The sequence below is a fragment of the Acipenser ruthenus genome, chromosome 43, assembly GCF_902713425.1.
Source record: "Acipenser ruthenus chromosome 43, fAciRut3.2 maternal haplotype, whole genome shotgun sequence".
Taxonomy (NCBI): Eukaryota; Metazoa; Chordata; class Actinopteri; order Acipenseriformes; family Acipenseridae; genus Acipenser; species Acipenser ruthenus.
In genome coordinates, this window is record NC_081231.1 from 1,511,279 (window position 1) to 1,525,913 (window position 14,635).

The following is a 14,635-nucleotide window of genomic DNA, read 5'->3' on the forward strand; positions in this document are numbered from 1 at the left end:
CTGGGAGGGGGTTTAGGGCAGTGGTGCTCATTTCCAACTCTTGTGATCCATTCCAACCCACGTATCCCAATAAATGATTGAACTCATTTAGGACCTTGAGTTGGATCTGGGGCACCAGTGGTGTAGAGTAGGGTAGTGGGATATAGAGAGTGCATGATATAGGAGATAGCAACCAGAGGGAGAGTGGGGTATGGAAGGGAATGTGATACAGGGAGGGGAGTTGGGAGAAAGGGTGCAAGATTGGAAAGTCCCACAAGCCCTGCTGCTCCCAGCCCTGGGTTTCAGAACTTGTTTTGGCATATTATGCCCAGCGCCCTGGTAAATCTGCTCTGAATGAACTAGTACAGTTCTCATCACAACATGAATAAGCTAGATCTATAGGTTTGCTTATAGGACTTGTCCATGCAGATAAAAGGGAGGAGCCATTTATGAACACCAAGCTGTTGATTACTTAAATAATGTAATTGAGGGTAGTTCTGAATGACAGGACTGGTGCAGGTCTACTGGGATGTTCAAGTCATGCTGGATGGGAGAGTGGGGTATTGGGAGGGGAGAGAGTGGGCGCATGGTGAATGAGGGATAATTATTTAATTTGCTATCGCTAAGGCTGTATTTTCTTTTCATGGATTTCACGATTTTGGTGAAATGTACCCATTGCCCATTGTGTAATATGTAGTTCCCCGTGGAAATTCACATTTTGGAAACAATAGTGTAAATCACATAAAATACAGCAAACGTTGGCCTTATTGATGCACTGCCTGTCACACTGCATTTAGGAACCTGGAAGCTGGTTTAGTTTGCTTCCGGTAAATGATTGAACACACACTGCACAGAGCTGCACAGTCTCTTTAAAATGTCTTCAATAAAAAAGGCACCAGCTCCATCGAAGATCGGAAATATTTCTGTCCAGTACAAGGAGACATTTCATGTGTCTGTTATTTATTACATTTTATTTATGTTTTTCTTTAAAAGGTGGACATAAAAAAATATTCGACAATTTCACATGTACCGTTTTTCAAGTTAGCATTTAAATATTTAGGAAAGCTTATTGTATAGAAACTCTAGAGAAAATGATCCATTTTAAACGTGACAACGCTATTTTCATGAATTTTATGTTTAATCGTGAAATATCTTGAAATACCTATTTTACAGCATTTTTTTTTTTTACCATGAAAAAACCACAGCCCTAGTTATGACAGAATAAAGGCACACTGTTGAGCAGGTTTCAATGGCAGGCAGGGGTGGGAGGGGAGTTCAGTTCAGGATTGGGTCCCTATTGGCACCTGTCTAATGAAAGCCAGCCCTTTCACCATCGGATCATTTACACTGATTGGCTAAGAAAATAGTTCCATAAACCTCTTCTGTACTTCCATTCATTATAGCCCTCAAATGTGCATTTTGACAGAAACACATGTATTCACATTTTAAAACACATCATCTGGTACTACATTAGGTCTAAAGAAAGTTCTCAGTTTTGCTGCCTTATTTTCAGGATATCTGTTACACTTGCACTTCCTGGGTCACCCCCTGTCTTTCAGGGTCATGTTACTGGCTGCTAGTATGTCAGTCAATCAGGGAAGCAGCTGGTTGGTTAAGGACAAGAAAGAAGGCGCTGGGGGCAGTTTCAATTCCTAAGTGACTAAGAAAGTGCAACGCTACCGAAAAGTATTATTTGCAAACAAAGGTTTTTAAACCCAGTATTTTTCAGCAACATGGATTTCTTGTATAACTGTACCTGTGTAGCTTATTGAAGTGCATGGCAGGTAAGATTTATTATAGTTAGGGCTTCTGATTTTCAGTGTGTTCCGCCGAATTTTCTACTGTCCTTTAAAAATTCAATTGATACCTGTTGAGCCATCCGTGTCTCTCAATCACACACTGAGAAACGTGCTAATACTAAAATTGATTTCATTTACGGGGTTTTTTCTATGACACAACTAAATGGGATTTTATCGTAAGTCTTACTTTTTCATTTCAAAGCAGAAGCGACTCTTCTTTATTAATGTGAATACAGTCACGCAGAACGACTGTAATAAAGTGTGCCCAGCATAAAACACTTTCTATTTCATTATAGCTTGAATGAAGATTAGTCGTTTATAAACATGTTGCGATCTCGTTTATACGTTCTGCTTGTTAATCCGAAATTAAGGCCAATTTAAAAGCCAGTTTAGTTGTTTCACAGACAAAAAAACGTAAATTAAATCAATGATACTATTAACACGTTTCTCAGTTGGGATTGAGATAGAGCACTTAACAGGTATGAGTTGAATTCTTAAAGGAGAGTAGAAAAGTCAGAAGCCCTAATTATAGCACTGGCTAAAATAAGAAATAAGGTTTGTTCAGGTGTCCTGCAGTGATAATTATAAATAGTCGTGGGTGTTCTGTGCTTAAGTAACAGACGAACTGTGCAGAAATTTAATTAGTTTCGCTTTTTTTGTGGGGTGGAATAAGTCTGTGGGTGTCTGTTTCAGATATAAAAGGTGTCAGGATTATTCCCTGGACTATGCTTGATTCCATACGGAGCTCAATAAAGGCTTTCCTAAGTTTTAAACAGCTGCTTTCTGAGTTTTGTAGAACATATTGTCGTTTTTACTGCTGCGTTGATGACCCGGGAGAGTACAAAAGAAGAGTCTTTTTTTTTATTTAGTAGTCACCAATTTCTTTTATTTGTTATCATTTTTCTCCCAATTTGGAATGTCCAATTATTTTTAAGCTCAGCTCACCCGCTACCACCCACGTGCTGACTCGGGAGCAGCAAAGACGAACTCGCGCTGTCCACCGAAGCGTGTGCCGTCAGCCGACCACTTCTTTTTCACGCTGCAGGCCCACCGTGCAGCCGCCTCAGAGCTACAACATCGGAGGACAACGCAGCTCTGGGCAGCTTATAGGCAAGCCTGCAGGTGCCCGGACAGACCACAGGGGTCTCTGGTGCGTGGTGAGCCGAGGATACCCTGGCCGACCTAAGCCCTCCCTGTACTGGCAAATAAATAATTTACGTATGGGTAGTATCTGTGAGGGAGGATTGATAACTTCACGAATAACTTCAAAGAAAGTAATATTAAAACAAATCAAATTTGCCTTAATGTGTGCATCTTTCATATATAGGAAAATGTGAGATCTACAAAGTTGAAAGTAGAAATTAGAACGGTTTTGTCAGCCCCATGTACTTTAATTAGTGCCACTTAAAACGCTACTGCAAAAACTGTTAGAACCTGTGACACGGCATCTGACCCAAATCAAGTATCCTGCAAACAGTACACAATTGAACACATATCTTTTTTTATTCAGAGTATTGAAAAAACAGAGACCTCCCAGGAGATGCGCTTCCCACGCAGTGACTTACTTCAGCTTAATTCGTTTTCATCTACCGCATGCAAAAAATGCACACCCTTCCACCCCCAAACACATCCACCACTACTGAATCCTGTTTGAAGTGTTAATTAGCGACTCCCCAAGTCCCAACACGACCCGCTTAGCCCCGCCCCCTGCCTCCCAATCCACCAATAGGCTATCAGAAGTTAAGCAGCAGGTCGTGAAATCTCTGTTAGGAATTTGCATAACAAAGCAGCTGTGCTATAGCGTCTAGCGGCCTGGGGTGAGAACCAGTCCTATAGATGCAAATTGATTTTCTATCCCTTCCAGTTCTCTGTAGTGAGCGACACACACACACAGTACAGGACAAAACACCTGCTATATTCACCCAACCCTTCAGTTTTAAATGCTTTTCAGTTTTATTTCGCAAATGCTATATAGGTTGCCCTTTCTTTCTCTGTTTTCCTTTTTTTATTTATTTGTCTTTCTTCTTTCTTTCCTTCTTTCTTTTCTTCTTAATTTCCTTCTTTCCTTTCCTCCTTTCTTTTGTTCTGTCTCTCCCTTCTTTCTTAAAAAAAACAAGTAGCTTCCAGATAAATGGTGATATTGTTTAAATGTCCCCTCCTTATTTATTATTATTATTTATTTAGCAGACACCCTTATCCAGGGCGACTTACAATTGTTACAAAATATCACATGATTACATACAATTACCCATTTATACAGTTGGGTTTTTACTGGAGCAATCTAGGTAAAGGGCTCTGGACTCTTGACCGGAGGGTCGTGGGTTCAATCCCAGGTGGGGGACACTGCTGCTGTACCCTTGATCAAGTTACTTTACCTAGCTTGCTCCAGTAAAAAACCCAACTGTAGAAATGGGTAATTGTATAAATAAATAATGTGATAGCTCGTAACAATTGTAAGTCGCCCTGGATAAGGGCTTCTGCTAAGAAATAAATAATAATAATAATTGTCTGAGCTCGGAGTGGGTCTTTTATACTGTGGCTGGAGCCTTAATTACCCATTAGACAATTACCTTATTAAGGCTTCAGCCACATTCCCACAGGCTTTTCTGGGCTAGGGATTTAACCCCATCCCCACCAGCTACACTTCTAAACAATAATGTCAGACGGCTTTCGTCCGTCCGCACACAAATACAATACATAATAATAATGATGCAAATAATAATAAAACACATATGAATAATAACACATAAGTAATAAAAGGGAAGGGCACCTTGCCACACCAGGTTACACCACCTGCTATAAAGAAACAAGCAAGGCCACCCAGTGTTAAGTTCAGTTGACAGCTAGTTTATATAATGTCACTCCTGGTCTGCCTGGAGGAGACAGAGAAACTATACTCAAGTATAGTGACGCCAGCAATGTTTTCAGCTTATTTGAGGCTTATTTGTAATGAACTTGGGTCTGCGTGTGACGTCGCTCCCAAAGACAGGTCGCGCTTCTTGCTGTAGGGGACAGGACCCTAGCAAATTAGTGGTGTCTGCCTAGTTTCAGCACCATAATCCTGTGGACAGCTCCTGTGTGAATGGTTGTCCCCTATCAGCACCAAATGACAGCTCTTTGTCTGTATGAATACACCGCAGCTGAGTGGCAACGTTCGAACAAAAAAAATGTATACACACACGCAATACGCAAAAACTGCTTCTGAAAAGAATCCAGAAGGCTTCCGTGCACAAATCTTCCACAGCGCAACCCTAATATGTTTCCCCTCCCTCACTTCCCCATAATCAGCATGGAGGAGTCCTTTTGTGGAATGTGGTTAGGATATTTTTTGTTAAAATGTGTTATTTATTTTTCTTATTGCTTGGCGTTTGGTATATAGAGTTTAATCTATTGCCATTTTAGGGCAACACTGCCATTGAAGATTCACACACTTTTTATATGTGATTGTGGCAAAGTGGTCTGTAGTGCGCAGGTGTAGAGGTGATGCAGTGTACAACACAGACAGTCCAAACAATGTTCACAGTTAAATAGAGCTTTATTTGGCTCTTCTGGCAGTTAAATAATGGTACTGACAAATACACACCAATGTGTATTTGCATAGCTAAACAATACTGGGTTTCAGTCCCAAAATAATAAGTACAAGCAATGGACATGCATGGCTCCACACCCTTTTCACAGGGCTCCAGTGCCAGTGGTGAATACACAATAAATAATGCTCAGTGCAGTATTGTAATCCAGGTTAAATGCTGGCTTCATAGCAACAGCTCCCGTGTGTTAGCTGTCTAATAAGTACAAATCAGACATGGTGAATAACACACAAATCAAATAGAAAACACTCACGGTTGGTTCATGGTTCGTCAGCACTCCGTTCACAACCATAACAAAAGGAACAGATCACTTTGTCACATCCCCTGATATACCCTCAGTCACACCCACTTCGATAACGAGTGCAATCCTCCAATCCATGACTGACACATCGCCTACCGCATTGACTTCTGGCATTGTGACTCCGCCCCCTTCCTGGATGATCGGCTTCCGACTGACCCTAGAATGAACTGTCAAACCATCCAGCCCGGGGCACACTGTTCCCTTTACACAGCGCCCTCACAGGTCGGGAGGGAGATTTATAACCAAGATTCATTCTTTCTCAGTCACAGTGATTGAAATGTAAGCAAAGGCACATTCAAAACTAGTCCCGGTAAGCATGTTATCCCACTCATGTTATTCCACGCATGTTATCCCACTCACATGATCCCACTCATGTTATTCCACTCATGTTATTTCACTCATGTTATCCCACTCATGTTATCCCACTCATGTTATTCCACTCATGTTATCCCACTCATGTTATCCCACTCATGTTATTCCACTCATGTTATCCCACTCATGTTATCCCACTCATGTTATTCCACTCATGTTATCCCACTCATGTTATTCCACTCATGTTATCCCACTCACGTTATCCCACTCACATTATTCCACTCATGTTATTCCATGCATGTTATCCCACTCACATTATCCCACTCATGTTATCCCACTCACATTATTCCACATGTTATTCCACTCATGTTATCCCACTCACTGAAGTGGAATAACAAACATGTATCCCACGCTAGCGAAATCCATGCTTGTGGTATAAACTGTGATATTCCAGAGCTGTATCAAGTTTTACAATGATACTGTCAGTGCTCAAGAGCTGAGAACAGGTGTCTTGGAGAGAGAGAGAGAGAGAGATTTCTGTAAATCCAGATAATGGCCTGAATCATGGGAATTAATTCACAAGGGACGCGTTTTCCTTCAATTGTACATCCTAATTACAAGCTGCATTGCTGGGGCCTGAACCGTGATAAGAGCTGGTCGCTTCACAATCATTCCCTTTTAGAAAGAGGAGGAAATTGGAGCTGAGAGATAGTGAATCTGATCAACGCCTCTGGAAAGAGAAGAGGGAGCCACATCGTCTAATTAGGCTAATGCTATGCAGATGTAAAGCTTGCGTTATTGCATAGTTTATCTTCTATAAATTCTAGCGGTGGCTTTTTTTTAATAGATAATATCTAGTTTGCAATTTCGAAGGGTTTCACTGTGTTTAAATGGCAGTCTTTCCCTTGCTATCTAAGATAGGGGTATATAAATGTACTGTGAAACTGACACTGGAATAGAAAACCACAGCTTTTGTTAACACTGTGCTAAAGAAGTATTTCAATGATAAGTCTATTTAAGTTCAGGTTGGCTGTAACTGCATTTGCAATTGAGATGTATCCACCAATGTTATAATTCCTATGGTTACATTTATTGTTTGTTAACCAATAGCTTATTGCAAATCAATTTACTTGTGGTTTTACTGTACATTTCCTAGTCTCTAATTCCTAGAGATTAAAGCAGTCTGTCTCTCTGTCTGTCTCAGAAGGTACAGTACACAACCCCCCTCTCCTCTCCTCTGCTCCCTATCCCCCTCTCCTTATCACTTCCATACAATCCCCTTTCTCTTCCTCCCACCTCCCCCTCTCCTCTCCTCTTCCCCCTTTCCCCTTTGTCACCCATCCTCCTTTCTCCCTCTCCCTCCCTTTTCTCCCCATCCTTCTCTCCCCTACCCCTTTATCCTCTTTCCCTTCCTGTTTCATCCCTCCCTCTTCCTCCCCCTGTCTCACCTTTCTATGCTCTACCTCTGCCTCTCTCTCCCTCCTTTTCCTTCTTCCTTTCCTTGCCCCTCTCAGTCATCTTCTCTATACAATCCCCTCCTATCCCCTTCCCCCTCTACCTTCCCTACCTCTTCCCTACCCCTTCATACCCCAATCCTATCCTTTCCTCCCCATTCTCCTGTCTTCCACATTCTCTTCCCTTCCCCTCTCCCCCTCTCCCCCTCATCGCCAATTTCCTGCCTCCTTCTCCATGTCTCTGAGAGCCCTTGAAGTGCACACCAAATTACTGATTGCAAACTCCCACTAAAGAGAGAATCGGGAGAAATCAGAGTCGTGTAGCGCTTGTAATGAGCAAGACTTAATTGGAGGACTTGGCAGGTGGATGCCAGCGTGTGCCATCTGTGTGCACACGGTTGATGCTGCTGGGTGGGTAGGAAGCTGTGGCATTCTGATCCACTTGGGTGATATTCTAGTGATGACAAGACAAGGAGGAGCACCAGAGACCAGAACCTTCTGTCTGTCTGTTTAGCAGGAGTAGTATAGCCAAAGGGGTTGAGAAAACACATTGGCGTCATAGCACTTCATAGCCAGGTCATCATGGGCATCAGTGAGCAGCTGCCTCTATTCAAATTCTAGGAGATGTTCTGTTTTGCTCATTGTGATTGCTTTTATATAAAGTGCTCTGTGGTTTCCAGACCCTGGCCAATGCTAATCTTGAACGACTTTACCTAACATTCTGTAATTCCGATTGACTCCCTCTTCGGAGGACAGGAGGGGGTATTTCACAGCCGCTCTACACCAATCCCAATCTTCAAATCGAAAATATGTTATAGTATTGAGACCATCAGAAATAGTATCACGATTGATAAATTTCACAATGAAAAAAATAACTTTTAGAAACAGTTCCACCGGGCTCTACTTTCTCATCTTTGCTTGAGTTCGCCCATAATGTATTGTGCTCCAACGCGGCCTCAGTTGACTGGTGTTTCTGCTGGGTCCTAGTGACTGCTATGCTAACCATCAATTTATACAAATACATTATTGAGAAATAAAGTTTTAATACTGCTGCAATGTGAGGAGGACATTTCACCGTCATTGAAAAAGCGTGGTACCACAGGGATCAGTATTAGGTCCTCTGCTCTTCCTAATCTACATTAATGACTTAGATTCTGGTATAGTAAGCAAACTTGTTAAATTTGCAGACGACACAAAAATAGGAGGAGTGGAAAACACTGTTGCAGCAGCAAAGGTAATTCAAAATGATCTAGACAGCATTCAAAACTGGGCAGACACATGGCAAATTGCATTTAATAGAAAAAAGTGTAAGATACTGCACGCAGGCATACAAATGTACATTTTAAATACCATATGGGAGCTACTGAAATTGAAGAAGGAATCTATGAAAAAGATCTAGGAGTTTATGTTGAATCAGAAATGTCTTCATCTAGGCAATGTGGGGAAACTATGAAAAATGCCAACAAGATGCTCAGATATATTGTGAAAAGTGTTGAATTTAAATCAAGGGAAGTAATGTTAAAACTTTACAATGCATTAGTAAGACCTCATCTAGAATATTGTGTTCAGTTCTGGTCACCTCTTTACAAAAAGTATATTGCTGCTCTAGAAAGAGTGCAAAAGGCATGTAATATGCAGACAGGCTAAAATAATTGAATCTGTTCAGTCTTGAACAAAGAAGACTGCAAGGAGATTTGATTCAAGCATTCAAAATTCTAAAAGGCATCGGCAATGTCGACCCAGGGGACTTTTTCAACCTGAAAAAAGAAACAAGGACCAGGGGTCACAAATGGAGATTAGGTAAAGGGACATTCAGAACAGAAAATAAGAAGCACATTTATACAGAGAATTGTGAGGGTCTGGAACGAACTCCCCAGTAATGTTGTTGAAGCTGACACCCTGGGATCCTTCAAGAAGCTGCTTGATGAGATTCTGGGATCAATAAGCTACTAACAACCAAACAAGCAAGATGGGCCAAATGGCCTCCTCTCGTTTGTAAACTTTCTTATGTTCTTATGTTCTTATATGCATGTATCAACTGTGTGACTGTGTGACAAGGGCTTGACTTGGGGGATAAAATGTTAAGGAGGCTTGGTGGTCCAGTAGTCAAAGAAAAGGGCTTGATACCAGGAGGTTCAAATCCCGGCTCAGCCACTGACTCACTGTGTGTGACCCTGAGCAAGTCACTTAGCCTCCTTGTGCTCCGTCCTTTGGATGAGAGTAAGTGTAAGTGACTCTGCAGCAGCAGTTGATGCATAGGTCATCCCCTTGTCTCTGTAAGTCACTTTGGATACAAGCATCTGCTAAATGACTAAATAATAATAATAATAATAATAATTGTGTGTACTGCTCTGCACTTATCTTTCCGGTCCTCTGTTCTTGAGAGTGTAACAACGCCCTTGTTTTTTTCTCTGTTTCAGAATACCGATGATCTGCTTGTTGCTTCGGCAGAATGCCCCAGCGACGATGAAGATTTAGAGGAGTGTGAGCCTGGAACTGGTGAGTCCATTTCAGTGGTTCTGTTTCCTTCAAGCCCAACCTTAAACCTTGCCCCTCCTCTTTGTTCCGTATGCAGCAGCGATTGGCGATGGCAGTCCTGTTTTTGATTAGTCCCGAGTCACGCGGCTTTGAATGAAAGTGCAGAAACATGTTATATAATGAATTCCAATGAAGAACCCTAGTCAAGTACCGACTCTAAAAGGCGATTTTTTTTACCTCATTTTGTGAGCCTGATCTTTGGGGTTGGGGAGGAAAACTTGCTGGGTTTGATCACTTCATTATTGCATGCCAGCAACTGATCAAGAGCCCCTGGAGTCCAGCCGGAGACTTCCCCAGGCTGGACCCTCTCCTCCAGGGTACAGTAGCTCAGTAACAACCCCTGCTTGGGGAATAGAGGTGGTTGTCTTGATAGCAGCAACGGAAGTCATCAGTTGATCAGTAAGTGGGTTGCGATAGTGAGGCAATAGTAAAATTGGAAGAGGGAGAAGTGATTCAAATAAATCTTTCTTTGATTAATTTAACGACAGGCAATCAAGCTTATCCTAAACTTAACTTATTACTGGAGTTTCTGGTCTGTTGGTCTTCAGTTGATTTAGAAATGCTGAATGAAATCAGTTCAATGACCAACGTCTTGCATTCACTGAAGATTCATAGTCGAAGTGTTGAAGTGATGACGTCTTTTTTAGTCTTTAATTGATAACCTGATGGTCTAAGAGTCAACAGACCACCAGGAAGGTGTTACCAGTTTAACATTAGTCTGATTGCTGCTTGTTTCGACATGCTTGTTATAAAGGCAAGGCAGGCTATAGTGTAGTATACCTGCTGGACAGATACATTGAGATGCAACTTCTCTTCTGTAATGATGTTCCATACAGGGTGACCATATGTTTGACCCCGACCTTTTAGGACAGTTCAGGGTGTTTTTTTTAAAACTCACATCACAATGCATTCTGGTACTTGTAGTCCTGTATCTCTCAAGAAAAGACGACAACGCAATACATCTGAACTGTCCCAAACTTTTCCAAAAATGTATGGGTACTGGGGGAATTAGTGGTGTGACTACAGCTGTATTTCTAACAGAAAATGTGACTAGACACTTTTAATTTTAGTTCAGTGTCAATGAATGCATTTTTTTTAAGGCTGAGCTACACAAAACATTAGACAGACTTTTCTCTTGTGAGTGAAACTTTTTAATGAACCTCATCTTCCTAGGAGGGAATGTCCAGTATCCCACAGGGCTAATTAAACTTTTCTCTTGATAACAATCCAATTTAACTACCAACTGGAGCTTGCTTATTTTAATGAGTCCTAACTGGAGTGGTAAGAATAATTATGAGTTTGATTAAGGGTTAAGTCACTCTCCTCATCTCTTCATCTACTCTCAGCTAAAACTATTATACAAGTCCACACTGCTTCCCTCTTTCCCAGTCCCTCAGCTCTAACCACTAAACCAGATAACACTGCCTCCCTCCCTCCCAGTCCCTCCTCAGCTCTAACCACTAAACTAGACCACACTGCCTCCCTCCCTCCCAGTCCCTCCTCAGCTCTAACCACTAAACTAGACCACACTGCCTCCCTCCCTCCCAGTCCCTCCTCAGCTCTAACCACTAAACTAGACCACACTGCCTCCCTCCCTCCCAGTCCCTCCTCAGCTCTAACCACTAAACTAGACCACACTGCCTCCCTCCCTCCCAGTCCCTCCTCAGCTCTAACCACTAAACTAGACCACACTGCCTCCCTCCCTCCCAGTCCCTCCTCAGCTCTAACCACTAAACTAGACCACACTGCCTCCCTCCCTCCCAGTCCCTCCTCAGCTCTAACCACTAAACTAGACCACACTGCCTCCCTCCCTCCCAGTCCCTCCTCAGCTCTAACCACTAAACTAGACCACACTGCCTCCCTCCCTCCCAGTCCCTCCTCAGCTCTAACCACTAAACTAGACCACACTGCCTCCCTCCCTCCCAGTCCCTCCTCAGCTCTAACCACTAGAGTAGGTCACACTGCTTCCCTCCATCGTCTCAGAGGTGTCTGAGACCTGATTACAGCCAGTGCCATCGTCCCTCAGCTTTCCACATCACAAGCCGACAGCACGTTTCCTTTCATGCAGTAACTTCCACACTCGGTCACAGAAAGGATAAAACTACTTAGAGAACCCAAGCCCTCCCCAAAAACAATTTGACTTTTTATGCCCATAAAAAAAATAAGAACCAGATCCACGGTCCCTGTGGGGATCTAAAGAGGCGGTAATTGTCACACCGCCATTTGGTGCTTGCTGGAAGCAGATACGTTTACTGGGGAGCCCAGAGCAGCTAATTAAGCAGCTTTGTCTTGGCGTTGGCTCGGCTCCAACACAAACAGGGCGAAGAAATACATATCCCCCTTCACAACGGCCCTGAAGGAGCACTTTAATAATGAGAGGCATCTCGGCATATGGCAGCAGCAGTAAATCTGCAAGCACACAAATATTCATCTCCTCAATAACAATATACTACATCAGCTGTCCCAATGCTTACTGTTTTGAAAGAGCTTGTTAAAAGAGAGGGGGCTGCAACCTATCCTTTGTCTGCTTTCCACAAAAGAGGAAAGAGATGTCCTTGTTTCTTGCGTTGAGGATTCAATAATAACATTCGAATGGCTATACCAGACAGGACAAAACTAGCTACTAAATAAAAAAAAAAATAGCATTTGTGTTAGACATCAAAGGGCCTTGTGTCTATTGGGACTCTGTGCATGTATGCAGGGTTTGGTACCAGATTGCTCGCCGTAACGCTGTCAATCGCATGGAGCTCCCCCCCGTAGATCTGATTGGACTTGGTTAACCTGCAAAGCATGTGATTGGTTCTGGAGGAACACATGACCGCTCCAAAATGATTACCAGCCTATCATTCTTGCAGGGAGGTCAAGGTTGGGAATCTGCAGTGGGCATTTCTGCCATTGCTCTGCAATCTACTGAATATACACAGAGTGATTCGTAATTTGCCCAACTTTGTCAGAGCATCACGACTGGAGGGTTTTTGACCACCAGAGGGTTGTACTATAATATCAGCATTTAAGTAGAATTCAAAGCGAAACAACAGTGTTGCGTGAAGATGCTCGGATATATTGTGAAATGTGTTGAATTTAAATCACGGAAAGTAATGTTAAAACTTTACAATGCATTAGTAAGACCTCATCTAAAATATTGTGTTCAGTTCTGGTCACCTTGTTAAAAAAAGGATATTGCTGCTCTAGAAAGAGTGCAAGGAAGAGCGACCAGAATTATCCCGGGTTTAAAAGGCATGTCGTATGCAGACATGCTAAAAGAATTGAATCTGCTCAGTCTTGAACAAAGAAGATTACGCAGCGATCTGATTCAAACATTCAAAATTCTAAAAGGTATTGACAATGTCGACCCAAGGGACTTTTTCAACCTGAGAAAAAAAACCAGGACCAGGGGTCACAGATGGAGATTAGATAACAGGGCATTCAGAACAGAAAATAGGGGGCACTTTTTTTACACAGAGAATTGTGAGGGTCTGGAACCAACTCCCCAGTAATGTTGTTGAAGCTGACACCCTGGGATCCTTCAAGAAGCTGCTTGATGAGATTCTGGGATCAATAAGCTGCTAACAACCAAACGAGCAAGCTGGGCTGAATGGCCTCGTTTGTAAACTTTCTTATGTTCTTAATTATGAATCACCCTGTGTGCTATAGTGATTCGTTTCAAAATTGGACATTTGTGCCTTATATAGTGTGTGCTGTAAGAGTTAGGGAATTATTTTATTAGCTGGAAAGCAGATAGAAACAGTTTTGCTCCCTGTAACGCTGGAGAAGAAAACAAACAAGCAACTAATGCAAAAATCAAGCATGACTATCCTCCTTGCTATAAGACTGAACCACATTTCACAGTTTAATAATCAAGGTAATTAATGCACGTGCAGGGTCCTAGCTAAAAATGATTAGTGATTAGGTTCAGACAATTTAATGCACCTGAAATCAGACCAAATATTAAATACATGATTGAACCATTATTTAAAGCATTTAAGACACTTAAAAGACTGCAATAGTCAGAATTGAGGGGGAGAAAAAGAGAAATTATGCATATCGCAGTCAATATTACTTACAGACATACAATAATATCTATCAATTGAAAATACACAAACGGGGATTTCACGTTAAAGAAGTTTCGCTCCAGAAAGAAACAGAGACTGTGGTCTCTATAGAGCAAGTGGAGACTTTCTGTCTTGCTCTACAGTAGCTTTTGGGTTTCTGTTTGTGTCGCTCGGTTGATCACAGCTCCCACCCCCAGCAATAAATCTTAGCACTGTTCTCAACTCTAAACCCAGAGAAAAAACATCATAAATTTCACAAGCAAGCAGGTCGACCCCGGTGGCTCCAATGATCACAGCAATTTGTTGTTCTTCAAATAATAGTGAAATATACCTGCCCCCGGGTTCAGCTCTCCCGGGCCCCTGGCAGCACCTGTGGAGCCTGAGTAATTCCTGATGGAAATGTGGACAGGACCGCACTGTGGCTGACGCCCGGGTTCGAATTTCCAGCATCATTTCAAATCCCAGTTTGGGAGTCTGAAATATCTTATTTTAGCTAATCCTATTAGAAATAATAATCCTATTAGAAATATCTCACCAGCCTTGTTCATACTTCTTTCTGTTATTATTATTATTATTATTATTATTATTATTATTATTATTATTATTATTAATA

The 14,635-nt window shown here is 42.0% G+C and overlaps 1 protein-coding gene across 22 annotated transcripts in view; it reads left to right on the forward strand.

Moving 5' to 3' along the window:
* The window catches only part of LOC117962483 (neurexin-2-like), a 431,235-nt gene that overhangs the window by 407,949 nt on the left and 8,651 nt on the right, over window positions 1-14,635 (forward strand). For all 22 annotated transcript variants that reach the window (XM_059012180.1, XM_059012175.1, XM_059012177.1 and 19 more), the window contains one exon: window positions 9,853-9,931. In XM_059012180.1, the coding sequence (XP_058868163.1) occupies window positions 9,853-9,931 (79 nt within the window). The remainder of the gene's footprint in view (window positions 1-9,852; window positions 9,932-14,635) is intronic.